This window comes from Centrocercus urophasianus, unplaced genomic scaffold (genome assembly GCF_019232065.1).
Source record: "Centrocercus urophasianus isolate 14NV4802_14NV808 unplaced genomic scaffold, USGS_Curo_1.0 seq_15, whole genome shotgun sequence".
NCBI lineage: Eukaryota > Metazoa > Chordata > Aves > Galliformes > Phasianidae > Centrocercus > Centrocercus urophasianus.
In genome coordinates, this window is record NW_024884697.1 from 47,418,046 (window position 1) to 47,438,174 (window position 20,129).

Sequence of the window (20,129 nt, forward strand, 5' to 3'; positions counted from 1 at the left end):
GACGAGGTGCGAAGGGCGCCTCACCCCGCCCCCCCACGGGTAGCCACGCCTTCATCTCGACGAGGATTGGTTGCGGGAAGGAAAACACGGCGGGAGCTCCCCGCCCGCTCCGGCGCCTGCCCCGGAAGAAGAGGCAAGCCTCAGCCAATGACCGATTGACGTTCCTAAAGTCCCGCCCTCTCGTCTCCGTCCCCGCCCCTCCGAACCGCGGCGCCGCATAAATGGGGCAGTGAGGAGGCGCACGCGCAGAGGTGACGTTGCTTTCTCCGTTTGTACCGCCGACCCGGAGTGGCGTTCAGTGCCGCGCCTCTGTCCCTTCCTCTCCGCCTCCCGGCGGGTGGCCGCGCGTCCCCATGGAGGAGCCGCCGGCGCTGCACCCTGTGAAGCTGTACGTGTACGACCTGTCCAAGGGCATGGCCCGCCGCCTCAGCCCCCTCATGCTGGGTAAGCACCGAACGGGGCCTGAGCGGGGCGGGGCTGCGGGACCTGGGTCGGTGGAACGGCTGCGCCTGCATCCAGGCCCGTGTCTTCATTGTCTGGCCCGTGGTTCGATTGCTTGAACTAATACTGACCGGTCTCGTTTCAGAGTGTTGGTCCGGGTATAGACTTGTGCAGAAATCGGTTGCCAGTGTCATTGTGTGAAACCTTCCTGTAAATCGAGTTGTGATGGCTTTGTAGCTCTCCTCACCTGTCTTCAGGGTCTGGTAGCTTTCTGATTTCCCCGTGAAAGCTAACAGTGCATGACTTTATCACTGGTGTTTTTTATGCTGTCCAAGCAGCTTTAAGTTTGTAACTTTGTGCTCGAGATGCCTTGATGCTAAACATGTAGGAGTCAAGTCATGAAAAGAAAAGCTTAAAAACCTGCCCGTGTCTCTCATCGGTGCAATGTATTGTGTGCTGCTCCTCCAGGAACTTAAGGCCTGCCAGTGGAACAGGGCCAGCACGGCCTGCCTGCTCACAGTGACAAGGCAGAGTGCATGGTCCTTGGGGTTACGTGGATCCGGTGACTGGGTTTTCTATGACACAAACAGTAGCTTGTTCTGTTGGCTGTTTTTGTTTGCCTCCCTTTCAATTTAACTGTCTCCACACAGGCGCAGCAAGCTTCCAGATTATTTTCCCAATGAGAGAATGATGGGTTTGTCTCATGCACCCAACTACTATTTTTTGCTTTACTTAACAATAAAAACTGCTGCTACTTTAACTTTCAGATGATCCAATAGCTACTTTCCTTCTTTTTTTCACCTATCAGTGACATTCATAAACTGTGCGTCATAGAATCGCAGAACGACCTGGGTTGTAAAGGACCACAGTGATCATCTAGTTTCAAATCCCCTGCTATGTGCAGGGCTGCCATCCAGCGGACCACGCCGCCCAGAGCCACATCCAGCCTGGCCTTGAATGCCTCCTAAACCTCCCCTGTCATCATGTTGGGAGGACACAGAAATCAAAAAGAGTTTATTGGATGACCTGGTGCTAAACACTTGTCATTTCTCCTCATGGTGTTCTTTCCAAGAATGTGAAGTTTGAAGCAGTGTTTTTGCTTCTAGTTCTGTAACATTGCCATGAGTATTGAAATAGTCATACTCAGGTGAGTTAATTGCTCCTCGTGAGGCTAGCTGTTGTGAGAGCGTCACCACACCATGTCTTCAGCTGTGCTAATAGGATTTACTATTAGTATGTGTTATGTTGGTGCAGCATTCCAGGATCAGCTCTCTTTGTTAAAAGTTATCTTGACTCATTCAGGATCAGTTTTCTGCATTGTGGCTGAATGAACCTGAATAGTAGAACCAGACAGTGTTGCTCATCACATGCTTTGGGTGACTTGGTTGTGCCTTCTGGGCACATCTTCACTTCTTGGCAAGTTTATTCATTTTTACTCAGACTCCTTTTGTTCCTGCTGTTTTTCTGTACATTTCCTATAGCTTTTTGATGAATGTTTCTGTTTTGAGGTGTAAATGACCCAACACTGGATTCACTCGGCTTTGATATCGCATCTGGCACATTCTGTGTGCTGTTGCTCTACTTCCTTTGCAAGTACTGTTCTTCTCCTTCATTCAGTCTGAGACTGTGTTTGTCTGTCCGTCTACGTGATCTGGTAATAATTTAATGTTAATTTGAATGTGACTGGACTTCCATTTCAGCTTTGTTCCAGAACACTTGCTAGGCTTTATTGAAAATCAAGTGCATTTCCTTCCTGCAGTCTACCCTACTTCTTGCTCTCTCAAGAAGAAGGGAAGTGATGCAGACTCCTCCATGTCTGTTAGTCTTTTTCTTCTGTTTGGTATCACTTAGAAGAGAGTGTTTGATTTAATTAGAATTATTTTTCATTTTAAAAGGGCAGGAATCAATGGCGTGGCTTAAGAAATCTCAGTGCTATGCAAAGCAGTGTTCTGCTACAAATAGTTTCTGACCAGATAGTTCTGCCTTGGTAGGAAAACAATTTGCTAATTTTCTGTCTTCTGGGGTCTACAGGCATAGGAGTGTTAAATACTGGGCTTTCAGGCACATTGTTTCTTCACAGCTTGGGAACTAGTATGCTTATGCTGAAGGATGCATAATAATCTCTAAGTTAGATAAGCTAAGAACCCATCTCTATATAATTCCTTGGTGTCTCAACTCTTCAGGTCTAATAAGTGGGATTAATATGCAGACTCTGCATTCACTTGATGTTTAAAATGCACAGGAATATGCTACGTCACATGGGCCACGCTGACAAATCAACTCTGCCAGTAAAATAGGTTGGCAGGCGTCTAATCTTCCTCTTGCTTGGCCTTACAGATAAACCCAAGCATGGAAGTAATCTGACTTGATTGTATTCTAAAATTATTCAGGCTTGTGTTCTTTCATAATGCCCTTTTATCCTCACGAGTGCCATCTCCTAAGTCAGTAGCACAAAAACTAAGTCTGACTACTTCGTTCTCCCCATTCCTGTAACTAAGCTGGGGAGGGGCGGGGAGGAGCCTTGAAATTGTTTAATGAATTTTATGTTGTGTTTTTCTCGTATTTATGGGGCTTAAATAAGAAACCTGTGTTAGGAAAAGGAAAAAAAAAAATAAAAAATAAAACAACACAAATGTGTTTAGTCGCCAAGTGATACTTTGTCTCATTCAGACAATTTGGAATGCTTAAGCAAGCAGCTCTTTGTATAATTGACATGTTCTTCAGAAAAGATCTGTAAAAGCGCCTGAGCAAGGAAGGCTTGAGTTCATGTATTGATCAGGTTTCTAAAGCCTAATGAGCTCTTATCCTAACACAGCTATAGCACAGCAACTTTCACACCCATGTTCTTGATCTGCAACCAGAGCAAAGTAATGTGACTTCCAAAGTAATGGCAGCAGATGAAATCAAACTGAGTTTCTTCACATTTACTGCTGGCTGAGCTTACACACAGACTGCTGGAGAGCTGATACCTGGTAACTTGACCATGTACACTGATTGCTGTGTGATTGAGTGCCTACATCTAAATTTGCAACACCTTTTCCTGCTTAACAGGTAGAGGTCCCCTGAAATATTGGATCTCCCTAAGCAGCTTGCAGTTATATGCATATTTTTTACCTGGCTGGGCAGTAGGTGTGTGTTGAACCTGCAGAGGCTGTGAGCGATGTATGTTGTATATGCATGCAAGGCATAACTCATTATACAGGCTGTCCTGATTGCTTTGCTTCCATTTCTTAGGAGTGGGAGTGATTGAGAGCTGTTACCTGGTCTGTACAAGGGCTGGGCTTGAGGGAAGAGGGTACAGTAAGATCACCAGCAGAGGCAAAGCTTCGGGAGGAGGATAATGGTATTCATGGAGGTCTGTGTAGAACCTCTTGGATGATGCAACAGACAAATGTCATTCAGCAAGAATCCCAATGATGAGAGGGAGTCCCTCAAGAAGTTGATGGCCTTTGATTCCTCTGTCTCTTGGTTTGCAGTTAAGGTGACCACAGCCAGCAGTGCAGCACGGAAAGCTGCAGCAGCACGCTGACAGTCCTTGGTCTCTGGGAGGTGCAGACATGGTTAGTAACAGCAGGTTTCTCAAGTGTGGGACTGCCCTGCTGTGTTGTCATTGGAGAGATTTGTGTGGTGTTCACGAGTGATCTGTCTGGCCAAGCACAGTCCACTGGTGGCAGAAAGGGATTGTGTTCTCTGCAACAGATTGCACAGCTGCCATGGATGCAGCATTGCACATCCGGCATGTGTTCTCCACTGTGCCAGCCTGGTTAGTGTCTTACAGGAGCTGCACACAAACTGGAAGACAGCAGGTCCATTCAGAGCATTAAACCAGTCCTTGGCACGGGCTGACCTCACATAACACCCTCGGGCAGAGCTGCCAAGAGCTGTTCTGCTATTGTCCTGGCAGCTGCTGCCTGTTGTCAACCATGGATTTGGTGTGTAAGCTCCAGAGAGGAGCCTCTAGCAGCGCATTACAGCCTGGTGCAAAGTTCATTCCCTGAATCCTGTTTGTTTCTCTTTGCACGGTCAGAAATCCATGCTGATGAAAAGGGATCTCTAGAGGTCATGTCCAGGGTGCATGTGGGGAGAACAGATTTCCCAGGGCCTCGTGCAGTTCAATTCTGAGTATCTCTGGGTCTGATGCTCCCTTTTCCATGTGGCTGCAGGCAGCACCATGTGCAGAATCTGCCAGGACTTCCACCTACACGCAGAATCCCAGTGCAAACTGCCAGCTCTGTAGAAAGCCTTTTGTTATTGTTTGCTGGAAGTGTGTGTGTGTTTGTGCTTGAAAGTAAATATGAAGTCTTTTCCATCTAGCATACAAAAGCACAGATACAGTACTGGTTTGTGCTGCCTTTGAAACAGCTTGCTTCTCTGCCCTGGAGGGTGAAGATCAAAGTTTTAGTGGAAAACAGTGATTTATTGTGAACAATTGTGTAATTATTTATTAACAGAATGTGAGCTACACAGGCTGCAGTAGGGCCTGTCCTAGGACAGATGCTGAATGCAGAGCTGTGCTGTGTACCCTATGCAGATGACATTACTGATGAACTGGTGGTGGTATCACTTCTTTCTGGCAGCTCCAGAGAGCAAGACGAAAGCTGTTATGGAGATGGTGTGGGACAAAGGCTGGAGAATGCAGCTTAGCTGGGTGGGATGCTAAAGAAGCAGTACATCCTACTGAGGTGTTGCAACACACTGCCCCACTTTTCTCATTGCTGCTGCTGTCTTTTGGCCTTAAGCCGGCTCTGTGCCCACGTTTCTCTGCAGCAGGTTAATGGTGAAACATGCTTGCTGCCTGGCTGTGATGCATGGCAGTGACAGATGAGCCCACCTACTTTAGAAGTGGGTATGCTCACTTTGATTGATGTCTTTGTCGTCCCAGCAGCCTTTTCCCTGCCTCCTCTCTCATGTGACCCTCATCTGAAACAGGTACCTATTTCTGTATCTGTTTTGCTCCAAAGATAAGTGAGAAGATTACAGCAGTGACTTTTTCTTACTTGGATGCACAAGCATCCCTTTCTTGAAACTCCTGGAGGACTACCTTCTGTTTCCTTCCTCTGTTTTGCCCAGTTCTGATGGTAATAAAGATTTTCTTGCTTATTACTTGAGAGGAAGAACTGCAGCTGGTAGAAGTGCTCGTTGCTGGGATTTGCAGACCACAGCAGATGTGACAGAGGAGCAGGCGAGTGCCTCTGCCTCCTGTGGCCACTGATCTGAGTAGGGACAGGCAGGGAATGGCTTTCTGCAAGACAGGGAACTGGAACAATGCATCTCACTGCTGCTACTGTGCCTGGCAGTGGAATAGTTGATTGTTATTCTAAGCATCTGACTCCAGACTTCTGAAAGTGCCACAGTGCGCTTCTCAGCAACGTAAGCTGTGGGAATGCAATTGCAGCAAGTGGTGGTGTCGTTGTAGAGACAAGCAAAGTAGACAGTGCAATGAGGGGTGCAGCCAAATCCTGAGTTAAAGCCAGGGGATGGCATAGTTACTGCTGCAAAGACTGTGGTATCCTCACGCTCCCATCATCAAACCTCAGCCCCACAATATTTTTGTTCCTTGTGCGTGTAAGCATCTGTAGATGATCACATCACATTCTGCCACTTAAAAGTGGATCACCAACATAGCATGCTGTTGCTGCATGCAGATTTATGAAGGGGTAACTGTACCAGGGACCAAGCCCTTGGGTTCTGATAGGTGAAGTGATTGAGGCAGGAGCAGTAGCGGCTGCTAACTCTTTGAAGAGTGGTTACATCTTGAGCTCCTACCCTGAATGGGGAGAGGTTTGCATTTCCCACTTGGAAAAGATGTGTCGGGGAACTAAAGCATTTCAGAAGGGATTTTTTCTAAGACAGGAACATGGTATCATTGTGACTGAAGCATATCTTTACTGCTGCTGTGTTCTACGAAACACACAGTTTAATTTTGTAACTTTTTTGTAATTGCAATTCTGGCATCAGAGCAGAACTCTGAGTTCTTCTGAGAAGGTTCAGTTTCTCTTCAGACAAAAGCCCAAGAAAGCTGAGCATTGACAGGAGAGGAGCACTGAGCACTGACAGATCTGTGTGCAGGAGGAAAAAAAAGTCGAGCATTGTGTTGACAAAGGAGTTTATTTGAAAGAAGGGCATCCTGTTGCTTTAGAAGCGACTTTAGGGTGAAAATCCTATCTTCAGGGTTGCTGACATAGTGGAATGATAGGTAAAGATCCCTTGTGACTGACAGAAAGGCTGAAAGCTGGAAAATACATTACTAATAACTATCTTCTTTTTTTCTGCATGCAGGGAAACAGCTGGATGGCATCTGGTAAGTGACTAGATTTGAATTGCATAATGTGTGGTGTAGGAAGCATTATCAGTATGAGATCATATATGCTTTGGATCTTAAGAGCACTTTGGTGAAGAGGGACCAATGCACTTTCTGTTTCTGAATACAGACTGCCAGTAAGATTAAATATAGTTTTAGAATCAAAGAATCAAAGGAAGAGACAGAGCTACTATCTCTGCAACTTTACCCTCAACCCTTTAGCAGAAAGGCTGCTGGATATCTTGTGCTGGTGTGGAAGTTCCTGTCTTTGTGTTGTGCTTGGGCACCTAGCTATGCCTCTCCTTTCCCAACCACCTATGTGTTACAGTAGGCTTGGTAATTATTGCTTTCATTCTATTCATGTCCCAGCAGGTACAGTTCCTAGTCACAGAAGCACATTGTCTTTTTAGGTTATTTACTTCATGATGTGCTTGACCACATGAATTTACTACTGATTTTTATGTGCTAGGTGGGGTATCTCCTTTATCTTACCTGTTTCTGTTCTCTGTGGCAGGCACACCTCCATAATAGTCCATAAGGATGAGTTCTACTACGGTGCTGGGGGAATCTCCAGCTGTGCACCTGTAAGTGAGACTTTTCTGTGAACTTTGTGATAGAATTTCATTATTAGATTTGCTCGTGTCCTTTAGAAAAGCAGAAAGTGAAGAGAACTCCGAGTTCAGCCCGATATGGCTGCTTCCTGTGGTTGCCCTGTCCATCTGAGGAAAGGAACTGGGCAGTGGGTTCAAGCGCAGCCAAATACAGGCTAGAGGGTTACTTCCACTGATGGTGCCCTGGATAGACAAACTCTTTCTGCTGCTACTTTGTCAGTGATACTCTGATTTTTATATGCATGGTCTTTGCATGAAGGCTTGGCAACTCAAAGCATCCTTTTCAAGGTTAAAGAAAAAAATCCGTGATGCTTCAACAGACCTTTTTCTGTTCTTGGAGACACAAAACTGATGCATGATTCTTTTAAAGCAGAATTTTGTCAGAGCTTAGAGTGCAGTACATTGCCTCTCAGTCTCTGAGTGGAAAATGGAAGGCCAGTAGGGCCCTTTCCTTGATAAACTCACTAGAAGTTTCTTCTTGTGTGCCTATACAAGCCATGAAGGCTCAATTCAGTGGAGCGAAAAATAATTTGGTGTGATGATCTGAATAGTCTTCTGGGTGTTAATTCCTACAGGGAGGGACGCTTCTTGGCCCCCCAGACTCAGTTATTGACTTGGGGAACACTGAAGTTACAGAAGAAATCTTTCTGGAATATCTTTCTTCCTTGGGGGAGTCTATGTTCCGGTAAGTAGCAGCTAGTACTGCATGATCTGAGTACCAAGAAAAGGCTTCTAAGGAGAGGGGTGCAGAAATGAAGAAAGTATTATGAATAAGCTTTGTCTGCTTGTTCTATTACTTAGTAGTCTCCAGAGATGAGGCTGGAACTGATGCAGAGCTAGACAACCCTGTGGTGTGCCAGCCAGCCATGAGCTAGGCTGGGAAAGCATTCTGCCAGGAAGTCTTTCTCACTTCTTTTTTTTAAATGGAATAATGCTTGAAATCTCTTTGAGGTGATCACCAGGGAAAATGAAGGCACTGTATGAAAGATCTCAGAAAATAATGCCTTGTGAATCATGGGTGAGGTGTAGTAAAGCCAACTTTCAGCTGAGTAAAAGCAAAGTCTTGACTGCTAAAACATCACATCTACTTCTCACAACAGAAAATGGTGGCCTTTAGTATTCTGGCTGAATTTCAGAGCCAACAGTTCCTGTGATTTCTCTTTATTCCTTCTGTGATTTTACATGAAGAAGCCTGACTTCACTTAACCTTCAAAAAACCATAGTATAGAATCAGTGATGCAGAGAGATGTCATTTTCCACCCTGATTCAGTTAAATTAGACATCAGTTCACCTGCTGTGTTTTACCTATTTGCCTTAGAGCCCTTTGTTGGGGAGAGGAGGAAAGTGCTAATGTAAGGAGATGCTCCTCAGTAGCAATCTATGTCTTAGTGCTTGATAGATGTATTGCTGAGTCTCTTATTTCAATCCCTTTCCTGTGGCACAGGAGTGAGTCTTACCACTTCTTTGAACGTAACTGCAACACCTTCAGTAATGAAGTGGCACAGTTCCTGACAGGAAGAAAAATCCCTTCCTACATCACTGACCTTCCATCTGAAGTTCTTGCCACGTGAGTATGCATTCTGCTTCTCTCTGTAGCATATTGCTTCATGCTAATGCTTCAATATTTGACAGAGGCAGCAGTACCAGTTTGTGCTGTCTCTCTGTGAGAAGCAGGGGGAGATTACAACAGGTACTGACTGGCACTGGTATTACTGAGAAGGGGGGAAGGAAAGCTGTTCTTTGGTCTTCAACTTGAAAGATCTTCATAAAATAATTAGTGAATGTGACAAGAAGGTTAAAGGATCATTCAGAAAGTGATGCCAATATGTTTTTTGTTTCTTGGTGGGTTTTTTGTGTATCTTTTTTCTTGTCTTTGTCTGTCTTTGGGAAATCAGTACCTCTCAGAGATCACTTGTAATACTCTAAGCACCATAAGTGCATGGTGATGTTAGTTTTGCCTGCAAAGAAGAAGGGGAGATGTAATTTTAAAGTTAAAGCTGCAGTTTTAGAACTAGAAATGAGTGATGAAGAAGAATGGGGGGAGAGGAAATAAAGGTAGGTCAGTTCAACCATTTCTGTGGTGCTCTGAGCAAGCAAGGATCCCAGTGGGATGATTTGGGCTTCGTTATTTAGGTCTTGTAAGTGGTATACTGCATTATTTGGGAGACACATCTTCCACTCTGGGCTCTTATTTCCTCAGATCTGTCATATAGTCTATAGCAGAGTGAGTCATACCTAAAGGCAAACTACAGATTGCAACAGAAATTCTGTGTGTTGAACCACTGTCTTTATAAAGGGACTAGATCTGTTCTTCTAGCAGAGTCTTTAATATTGATGTGATACTTAATGGAGAACTGCAGTTGCATAATACAGATTTCAATCACAAGCTTAAGCAGTGTGAGTTACTGAAGCCAGTTTCAGACATGCTATTACCACAATATCATTGTGGGCATGTTAGGACTCAGAACTACTTTTAAGAATCGTAAATCTGGCTTTGTTTAGTTATGGAACAGTAAATTCTGTTTAATAGGTTAAATTCTATTTTTTTTTTTTTTGTAGTGAAAAGAGTCTAGAATCAAACCAACATTGTAGGAGAAAGCTGATGAACAGACTGGAGTTGTAAATGGGGGGAGGGGGGTGGGAAGGGAGGGGACGGGAAATGTTCAAGTAAACTATTTCAAATACTTGTTTCTTTGCCTTTTCAGACCTTTTGGACAAGCTTTACGGCCCTTCCTGAGCACCACCCAGTTGCAACCACCTGGAGGAAATACCTTTAACAGGGATAATGGACAGAGCTAACAGGAGTGCCCTGCTGTGCCCAGCCTCACCAGGCCTCTTCCTTTTTAAGCACGAATCTTCCAGATTTCTATTTTATAATTTCCCATCTGAATTAACTCTATGGAAATCACAAGACCAGTTTTAAAATTTCTTAGGGAGAGGATTTATCAGGGTGCATGCAAGACAAGGCTACCAAAAAGATTGCCATAATTTCTAATAGTATTATGCTAATTTATAACGGCTGTCTTGCCTGAAGTTAGGCTGGTACTTTCTAACTAATTCCTCTGCTGGGAAGTGGGAATTCATTCCATGAGCATTCAAGCCCATTATGCATTTTGAAGTAAAGGGGGTGTCCTAGCCATCCCTTGCATACTCGTGTGTCTTTCTCTTGTCCCTGTCAATATTACGGGGGTATTTGCTCCAGTCCCTAGCAAGGGAGATCCTTGTAGCTGAGGAAATGAAGGTGTCCCAGTACTCGTCTTGTGCATATTTCATTAACGTTGTGTTATTTGCTCAGGGGAAAAGCTGAACTCGTTTGATAGGAGTATTTGCAGTGGCACAGCAGTGAGAAAGGTGGCCCAGCTGAACCAGGCAGTGTCACTTTCAAGGCTGAAACTTCCAGTATGCGTGTTGGAGGGAGGCTGCATCTGAAAAATACTCATGAGATCCAAGTGTTATGAGAGACAGCAGCTGAAAGAACAAAATCTTGTGTGAGTGATGGAAGTGATGGGTAGAACCTTGTTAACTGTTCGCCTTTGCACAGGAGCTGTTTTTTCTAATAAGCGAGAGTTACAGCACGGCAGTCTCTTGGTAACATGATGTAGCTCAGCTCTGTCTTCAGTCTTTTGCTGCAGACATGGTAAGGCTTCCAGCTGTTTCTGACGCTGCTGTTCTTCCTAAAGCAGCCAACTACATCACAGAGGGCTGCATGAGGAAAAGCAGGCGGTACATCCCCCTGCGTTTAAAGAAAGCAAGGAAGAGTAAAATTAAGCTTTCCTGTGGAACAATTGAGTTGATTGTGATATGTGGAGAAGCAGTCCTGTCCTTAGATCGACATTAGGTTGTGTCAGTGCTGCATCTTCTAATTTAAGATTCTTACAGCCTTATAGTTATTCGCAGCAGAAAAAGATCACAGGAAGAAAAGAACAGGCCCACTGATTTCTTATTGTGCATGTATATACACTAATTTCCTGAACAATTCTGTAGCAAGTATGCTTAGGAAGGTACACAACAACATCAGAAAAACCCCAGAACACTGCCCTGCAAATGGGTACTGCACATCTCAGATACTGCTGGAAAAAAGTCTGTGCAAATGTGTAGTCCTGTGTGCAGTGCTTTGTTGTGACAACAGCTGCCGCATCTCCAATTTCCTGTGCTGGGAATCACATACCTGGTGGAGGTGTCCTTCCCCTGCTGAGCTCTTTCTCTCAGAATAATACTAATCAGTGTGTTTCTCATGCTGTTAGTCAGAGCAGACTAACACTTAATATTTTTGTGGGGATGGAATGGAGGAAAATGCAGTTCTCTCACTCTGCCCAATGCACTGTTGCTCAGCACCTTGTGGAATCACTACATGGGTGGAAATCAGTTCCTGTCTGTCCCTTTTGCAGTTACCTGTGACTGCTCTCAGTGCAGATGGCCTTTGCACCACAGAATGGTTTTTGGTGGTGATTGTTTGTTTTATCTTTCAGTCCCTGCTTGTGCCATCAGCTTCTCCTGGAGTGTTTCATTTGGACTGGACTAGGAGAGGGCTGTAGCAGTTAGTATAGATGCAAGAGCTTTCAGACTCTCCCCAACAAAATCTACTGTTTGCAGAAAGCATTCTGTAGTAAATCATTTACCATACAGCACCTTCTGGTGGTCTGGGGAACAATTTTTCAGGTTTGCTTTCTGCTAAGCCATAGAAGCCATAGCTTAGTTTTTCTGCTGTCTGTGTATCACCTCTGAACTCTCTTGATGCCTATTTTGTGAAGAGGAATTGGCCTCTTCCTGCAGACATGACTGTACCACAAAATGCAGAAACACATTAGACATCATGGAGCTTCCCCAGACAATCAGGTATACCAAAGCTGATACAATGCAGCACAACATCTGGGTATGCTATCTTGGTACCCACCAGCAGCACAGCTGTGGCTGTTTCTTTCAGCAAACTGTCCATCCAGGTACAGCAATCTGCTGGTACAGCTGTTCAGCAGAGGGTGTGCAGGCACCTTGATCTCTATGCATTCTGTTTCATGACAAGTCTGTCCACTTCAGAGGTCCTAAGCCCAGTTTCTGCTTGCCTGCCTATTTCAGAACGTATCATGGGTTACACTTTTCAGACATACTCTGTTTGCAGCAGTGATGGTGCTCCCAGATGGCCTCTTTGTCTCCGGAACTACTCTGTTTTGTGTAAAGGATCTGTAGGAAGAGGTCCTGTTTATTTGATCTTACTGGGTAACAAGACCCTTGTACCCTGTAGGCCTCTTAGGAAACCCATTTTCTCCAAAGATGTTTAAGTGTAACTTGCACAAGCCATTCCTCCCAGCCCTATGTACTCATAGGAATATAAACTAGAATGAGACATGTAAGTGTATAGAGGTGGCAAACCTCAGCCAGCTCATTGACAAAGGGGTAGGGCAGCTGCACTCCTGAACGGGAGCAGAATCCTTTGCTTGTGCTTCCTGATCTGTTGTGTATCTCTGGGGTTCCCTCCATGTCATTTAAGAAATGTTCATGAATTACATCTTTAGACAGAAAGTGATGTTTTGATTTTTTTTTTTTTTTTTTTTTTTTTTTTTTCTTCTATTACAATTAAAAAAAGTAATCCTGTTTGTATGCATCTTTCTGCACAGCCACCCCAGGTAGGAATCTGCTTAATCTACCTCATGCTGTTTCTGCCTGGAAGTTGTAAGCTCAGAAATGATCCCAGTAACTTGTGCCACGTTCTGCTTGGGAAAGGAGCAGTGCCTGCTGCCCTGGGTGTGGGCTGCTGGTGGGCAGTGTTCTTAGTGAAGTTTGGGGAACTTCTGCCAGCACTGCAGTATGTTATTGAGGCCACAGAATCATTAGGGTTGGAAAGATCGCTAAGGTTGTTGAGTCCAGTTCTTAGCCCCTGCCTGTGACTGCTCTAGACCACATCCCTCAGTGTGGCTACTGCTACTCTTAAGCACCTGCAGGCATGGTGATCCTGCCACCTCTCTGGGCAGCCTGTCCCAGCACAGCACCTCTCTTACAGATTTTTTTTCTAATATCCAATGTGAGCATCCCCTGGCACAAACTGAAGCCGTTCCCTCTCACCCTATCACTGTTACCTGGGAGAAGAGGCCAGCCTCACTTCACTACAACCTCCTTTCTGGTTGTCATGGAGTGCAATGAGCCTCCTCCAGACTCAACAACCCCAGTTCCCTCAGCTGCTCCCCATCAGACTCGTGCTCCAGACTCCTCACAGCTCTGCTGCCCTCCTCTGGACACACTCCAGGACCTCCATGTCTTTCTGGTAGTGAGGGGCTCAGAACTGAGCACAGCACTTGACGTGCAGCCTCACCAGAGCTGAGTACAGAGGGATGGTGACCTCCCTGCTCCTGCTGGCTGCACTATTGCTGATACAGGCCAGGATGCCGTTGGCCACCTGGGCACTCTGCTGGCTCATAGTCAGTTAAGCACAGACAACAGCCCCAGAACCTTTCTCTGAGGGCTGGTGCAGCTTGGGATGAGCTGGATGGAGGTCAGACAGAAGGGGTTTGTTGGACAAGGGGCTCATCACACCTCTGTTGGGCTGAGAATCACAGAATCGTTAAAACTGAAAAAGATGCCTAGGATCTTCAAGTCCAACCACCAGCCCATCCCCACCCTGCCCACTGACCACGTCCCTGAGTGCCACATGCACACGGTTCTGGAACACCTGCAGGGACGGTGACTGCACCACCTCAGTGAGCAGCCCTTTCCAATGCAGCACCGCTCTTCCTGACTAGAAGCCCCACCTGACGAGGTGCCCCGAGGCGGCAGGGCTGCTCCCGACACGCGGAGTGGTGCCGGGTCCCGGCGCTGCGCCCCCACCTGCCACCTGCCCGCGGCTGCCGGGCACCTCCCGGAGCGGCGGCCGCACGATGGCGCCGCGGCGCAGTCCCGCCCCCGGGCCGCCCCTGCGCTCCGGCAGAGACTGCGGGATGGCGGCTGCGCGGGGCCGGGTGCTGTGCCTCTTCGACGTGGACGGGACGCTGACGCCGGCTCGGCAGGTAGCGCGGCCGGGCGGAGGGGGGCAGGAGGAAGGAGAAGCGGGGGGCTGCGTGCCGGGCTCGGCCCCTCTCATCCGTCCTCCCGCTCCCGCAGAAAATCGAACCGGAGGTGGACCGCTTCCTGCAGGAGCTGCGCGGCAGGGTGCAGATCGGCGTGGTTGGGGGCTCCGACTACTCCAAGATCGCCGAGCAGCTGGGAGAGGGCGACGAAGGTGCGCGGCGCGAACGGGGCGCGGGGAGACGCGGCGCCGGGAGGGCAGTCCCCCGCCCCGTTTTCCTTCCCGAGATCCGTGCCCGGTGCACGGCGAGTCCTAAGGTCTCCCTTCCGCCTCGTTAGCTCGGAGGGCTGAGTCAGCGGCGCTGTGTTTGCACGGGGGCTGCGTTAGGTAACCCATCCCCGCGCCGCCGAGCACCGCGGCGGGGATGGAGCGATGGGTGCACGTGGCAGAGCGCATGACGTTCCGTGCGCTTATCTTGTCCGGGGCGGTGACACCGTCGGGTCGCTGCCCGTCTGCGTCAGCCGCCCACCTGCCCGCTGCAGATAGCGGCCCGCGGGCAGGGAGACGTGCGGCCTGCCGGGTGTCCCCATTGCACCTCTTGTCCTCGCTGATGACCCGAGCGGTCTTTCGCCTCCTTCCTTTCAGTCGTCGATAAGTTTGACTACGTCTTCGCCGAGAATGGCACCGTGCAGTACAAGAATGGGCGGCTTGTGGCCAAGCAGGTGGGTCAGCACTGGGTGCAGGTGGCCCCAGCGTGCCCCATCCCTGGAGGTGTTCCCAGCCAGGTTGGATGGGGCCCAGGGCAGCCTGAGCTGGTGGGGGGCAGCCCTGTCCACGGCACGGGGTGGGACTGAGTGGGCTTTGAGGTCCCCTCCAACCCAACCGACTGTGATTCTATGAGGATTGCTGCTCCACGGTCCCTTCACTGCTTTCTCCTCAACCCCTGTCTTCCCCTAGGCCATTCAGGACCACCTGGGAGAGGAGCTGCTGCAGGACCTCATCAACTTCTGCCTCAACTATATGGCCCTGCTGAAGCTGCCCAAGAAACGGTAAAGGACATAAAGCTGTTAGAGGTGTCTAGAGGAGGGTTACAAATGGAGAAGGGTCTGGAGGGCAAGGCATATGAGGAGCAGCTGAGCTGGTTTGCTCAGTGAAGAGCAGAGGAGTTGAGGGGAGGCATGATGGCGGCTGCAGCTCCTCACAGGGAGCGGAGGGGCAGTGCTGAGCTCTGCTCTGTGTGACAGCATGGGCTGTCCACAGAAGCTTTGAGAAATCCCACAGGCCTGAATCCACAAAGGCACTCAGGAGCTGGAACCTCACTGAGTTGAGCAACCAAGCAGCAGTCAAACAGCCCAGACAGCTCTGGGCCCAGCCCTTGGTTTTGAGGGCACGTTTGGCCAGACTGCTGTCTGAGATCAGCTGTGGTTGCACTGACCTCAGAAGGGCTGTTTTTCTCTCCCTGTCCTTGTAAAGGCCCCAGTAACCTTGTGCTCTTGCCCACACGCAGAGGAACCTTCATTGAGTTTCGCAATGGGATGCTGAACATCTCCCCCATTGGGAGGAGCTGCACACTGGAGGAGCGGATCGAATTCTCAGAGCTTGATAAGGTGCTTGGGTTGGGTTTGGGCTCACTGTTCCCTTTGCAGGTCTCGCTCTGTCACAGATCTCGAGTCTTGTCTGCTTCCCCCACTTCCCAAGGAGATAGGAGACCAGCTCCAAGCTATGCGTCTTAGCTTGGAGGTTCCGGGACGTGATGGGTTGATGGTTGGACTTGATGACCTTAGATGTCCTTTCCAATCTTAATGAGTCTGTGATTCAAACCCTTTTCCTTTCTCCTCCATAGAAAGAGCGGATCCGGGAGAAGTTTGTGGCAGCCTTGCAGAGGGAGTTTGCTGGCAAAGGACTGCGTTTCTCTCGAGGTGAGCAGAGGGAGTTTTGCCATGGCCTCTTCATTGCATTCCCCTTAAAATCGTGTGATGGAGAATGGGAATGAGGCTGATCCCTGTGAGGATCCAGGATCCCAGAGGCTGTGCTCTCTGGTAAGACCCCAGAGACTGCTCAGCAAGCTGCAATTCCTGGAGAGCTGCCATGGGAGGAACATGCTTGCATTTGCAGCAAGTCAGTGGCAAGGTGGTGATGGCTCAGCGGTTGGATTAGATGATCTTAGAGGTCTTTTCCAACCTTAGTGAGACTATGATTCCAGGAATAAACTGTGCCGTAGGTTTTTCCTCTGAGCATCAGCCAAGCCGACTGCTTTCTGTCCCATGACGCTACCAGTGCCTTATTCCTCATAGCTCTGCTAAGCCCACCCCTGTGCAGCAGCTCTGCTCTGGCTCAAGCACAGCAGCAGGGCTGCCAGCAGAGCTCTGGGCACATTCAGTCCTCTGCAGGGCTCCTCCAGGAATGCAGTGGTGTGAGAGGAAGGGGCCTCGTGTTCTCAGCTCAGAGTTTTGTTTGGAGGGCTGGCAGCTAGGGAAACATCCTTCTCCTTGGAAGAAGAGCTGGCACTGTGTGTCATGAGCTTTTGTAGGGCTGCTTCTGGGGCTAGAGGTGCTTTACAGACAAGGCAGGGAGCTAAGGAGAGGCTTCAGCTATCCTGGGAACCTGGCCAGCACTGGGGGAGAAATGAGGTTATCTAAGGGACAGGGCTGAAGCCAAAAAGAGACATTCTGCAGAGCTTTGTGTAACATAAGAAGGTGGAAATCTGGGCAGAGGGCAAAGGGGCAAGGACACATGGAAATGAGGCTGGTGGGACAAGCTGGCTGTGAGAGCCTCATCCCAGGCTGTGGAAGGTGGGAAGCAATGGGAGACCTCACTGCAGCCCCGTGCTGTGCCCTGGCAAGGGGCAGTGCTTGGTGTCCTTGGTATCTTGCTTCTCCATACTCTGACTCGCTTCCTGCCCCTCCCAGCTGGCACCAGGAGCTCTTCTCACTGCCCAGCTCTCATGAAAGGGGAGAATATAATGCAGTGCAGCATTTTATTTCAGTTATTTCCAAAGCAGGAGAGTGTGACGTCCATGCAGGAGCCTGGGAGAGTTCTCAGTGCCAGTAGCTGACAACATGTGCTTTGTCCCCTGCTGCCCCGACACAGCACACACTGATACTATCTGCAAGGTGTAGCTCCAAATCTTAGCAGCACACGGATGTCTGGTGCTTCCCTACCAGCTCCCCCTGCAGCCTGCTGCTGCCTGCTTGCACGTGTGGCATGGAGTCCTGCTATTGTCACCCAGCCCTGCTGATTTCATTCAGCCTGTTGTCATAGAAACAGCATCTGCGACCTCCTAATATCACATGCCAGAGAGCCACTGGGCACAGCTGTATGGGGAGGGCTCCAGGTTGACCCCCAAGTCTGGGGCAGGGGGACATCCCACCACCTCAAGGCCGCTCTGCTAACACTCACCATTCTGCTGGCAGGTGGCATGATCAGCTTTGACGTCTTCCCGGAGGGCTGGGACAAGCGCTACTGCCTCAACGTGCTGGACGATGAGAGGTTTGACACCATCCACTTCTTTGGAAACGAGACCACCCCTGTGAGTACAACCTGCTCACCCCTCACATGGCTGCTTTCTCCTCACTCGGTGGTGCCCGTGGTGCTCCAGCGGCTACCACAACCCTTTAGTGGTGTGCAAGTGGGGGATGCTCTCCGCGTGTTTGCAGCAGCAAATGGAGGCTCCTTGCAGGATGCAGATTCTCCAAGGAGACTCTGCTAATGCTTTCCCTGTTCTCTGCTCCCCTGCAGGGAGGGAATGATTATGAAATCTACGACGACCCCCGAACGGTGGGACACAGCGTCCAGTCCCCCCAGGACACGGTCCAGCGATGCCGTGAAATCTTCTTTCCAGAGAGAGCAAATGAGTGCTGACTGTGAGGGCCCTGCAGCCCTTCTCCCTTCTCTCCCCCACAAGGAAAAGCACCTTCGTTTGAGGAATCTGCTCAGGGTAGACTGAAAAACACTTGCCGGTGCTGGTCAGGAGCTGTTGTGTGAGTCCAGGGGGTGTGCAGAAGGGGGCTGTTGGTCAGCCCTTTGGCACTCCCAATTTGTCACAGCTGAGGTCTGTGGGACCAGGCAGTCCTTCCTCCAGCAGAACTTCTCTCTTGCCGGCTGGGGCCTCGGTGGGCAGCAATACATTCCTGCCTTCAGGATCCAAATGCCAGGGCCAAATTTAACCACGTCTGTCCATGTGCATGTCTGTCCATCCTTCCCTTGCTCCCTTCTCTGTTTAGCTGTGTTGCGCTTCCAACACCTCTGCACAAGGGAATTTGCCTCTCATGTTCCCCTCCCCCTTTGCCAGGGCGCTTCCCAGAAGCCTGCACGCAATTGCAGCATGGCTGAGGCACCTTTGGGTCCATCTGGCCCAACCCTACACCTGGAGCAGGGTGCCCAGGCCTACATCCGGGTGTATGGCATTTGGAGGTCTCCAAGGAGGAGACCCCGCAGCCTGTCTTGGCAGACTTTACCAGTGCTCAGTCTTGCCATCCGTGTGTCCATCACGTGTCACAGATATGTTACTAGAAAGCCTTACCCAAGGCATTCACAGCAGACTAAGTCGCTTTCCTTCCCAGTGCTCGGCTCTCCTGGTACATCCTGCTTCCTCCTGCTGTCCTCGCACTGTCATTGCCCGTCTCTGTGGCCCCACCTTGGAGCTGGGGCTCAGAGAGAAGTTTCCCAAAGGCTGCCACCCTTTAATCACGGGACCAAAGCAGAAGCTGGTGCTTCAGTGCCTGGGGCAGCTTTTCACAGTCCCTGAGAGGACTTTGGTCCCGCTGCCTGGCCCTGCTCACGCTACAGTGGTGTGTGACCAGCTCTGGTGGGTGCTTTCTTCTCCGTGTGACGGTACCTCTTAAACACATCAGTCTGTAACGTGTCCAATTTGCATGAGTGCAGTGGCTTGGCATCCAGAAATCTCCAACAAATGCACATATACCTCTCTACCCAGATAAAATCTCTGTGGGAGAGGGGGACATGTTGGAGAAGCCTGAATGCGGAGTGCCCTCTTCACGGGCTGCCATTTTGACCCTCCACTTCAACCCTCATGGAGGAACCTTGTGTTTTGTGGTTCTCCTCTTTCACTGAGGATCAGGCTGTGGTTTATTTTTCCTGTGAGTCTATTCCAAGTCAGCAGGATTTCTGTATTTTTTTGGCCGTGAGGCTGCAAGGCACCGTGGTGGCCCTGGGGGCTGAGGTGATCTGTTTGCTCCCTGTGCTGTCTGTAGGGCTGCCTGTGCTGTGAATGAGGGGACAACCTGTCCTGCCGTAGCTCTGGCTGCAGTCTGGCTGGGTTCTCTGGAGTATCTCAGAGGCAGAGAGGCTTCCCTTTGCCCCAAAGCACGGCCACGGGTTTCTTCCCATGGGTGTGTGAGTGAGTGGATGTGGTGGGGACCATATGGTGCTGTATCTGTGCGAGATGGGCAGCTCCTGTCTGACTGGTTCCAACTGTTAGATTAGAAATAAATTTAAAGAAATAAATATATAAATATATATGTATACAAATCCTATTAAAGCCACAGTGTGCAGTTGTCAGTGTGTGCAAGCTCTGCTCTGCCCTCAAGTGTTGGGTGCAGGCCCTGCAGGACCAGGGAATCAGAATCACAGAATGATTGGGTCAGAAGGGACCTCAAAGCCCACCCAGTCCCACCCCTTAGCATGGACAGGGCTGTCACCCACCAGCTCAGGCTGTCCAGGGCCCCATCCAACCTGGCCTTGAGCCCCCAGGGATGGGGCACCCACAGCTCTCTGGGCAGCTGTGCCACTGCCTCACTGCCTTCTGAATAATGTATTTCTT

General features: G+C 49.1%; 2 protein-coding genes across 2 annotated transcripts; both read left to right on the forward strand.

Annotated features, from left to right (window-relative positions):
• The first annotated feature begins 241 nt into the window (after positions 1 to 241).
• DESI1 (desumoylating isopeptidase 1) lies at positions 242 to 10,503 on the forward strand. The gene is made up of 6 exons (XM_042815945.1): positions 242 to 444; positions 6,721 to 6,742; positions 7,257 to 7,326; positions 7,929 to 8,038; positions 8,798 to 8,920; positions 10,059 to 10,503. The coding sequence occupies exons 1-6, from the start codon at positions 354 to 356 to the stop codon at positions 10,150 to 10,152; spliced, it is 510 nt and encodes a 169-aa protein (XP_042671879.1). The 5' UTR covers positions 242 to 353; the 3' UTR covers positions 10,153 to 10,503.
• A 3,716-nt stretch (positions 10,504 to 14,219) lies between these two features.
• On the forward strand, positions 14,220 to 19,867 carry PMM1 (phosphomannomutase 1). Its single transcript, XM_042815772.1, has 8 exons — positions 14,220 to 14,348; positions 14,443 to 14,560; positions 14,993 to 15,069; positions 15,305 to 15,396; positions 15,855 to 15,954; positions 16,191 to 16,266; positions 17,761 to 17,876; positions 18,086 to 19,867. Exons 1-8 carry the CDS (start codon positions 14,220 to 14,222, stop codon positions 18,206 to 18,208), a joined length of 831 nt encoding a protein of 276 aa, XP_042671706.1. The 3' UTR covers positions 18,209 to 19,867.
• Positions 19,868 to 20,129: the final 262 nt, after the last annotated feature.

Coding starts and splice junctions, on each gene's coding strand:
- PMM1 (XM_042815772.1), top strand. CDS start 14,220: ATGGCGCCGCGGCGCAGTCCCGCCCCCGGGCCGCCCCTGCGCTCCGGC. Junction 14,561..14,992: donor GCTGGGAGAGGGCGACGAAG/GTGCGCGGCGCG, acceptor CCTTCCTTTCAG/TCGTCGATAAGTTTGACTAC. Junction 15,397..15,854: donor CTGAAGCTGCCCAAGAAACG/GTAAAGGACATA, acceptor GCCCACACGCAG/AGGAACCTTCATTGAGTTTC.
- DESI1 (XM_042815945.1), top strand. CDS start 354: ATGGAGGAGCCGCCGGCGCTGCACCCTGTGAAGCTGTACGTGTACGAC. Junction 445..6,720: donor CCTCAGCCCCCTCATGCTGG/GTAAGCACCGAA, acceptor TTCTGCATGCAG/GGAAACAGCTGGATGGCATC. Junction 8,039..8,797: donor TTGGGGGAGTCTATGTTCCG/GTAAGTAGCAGC, acceptor CCTGTGGCACAG/GAGTGAGTCTTACCACTTCT.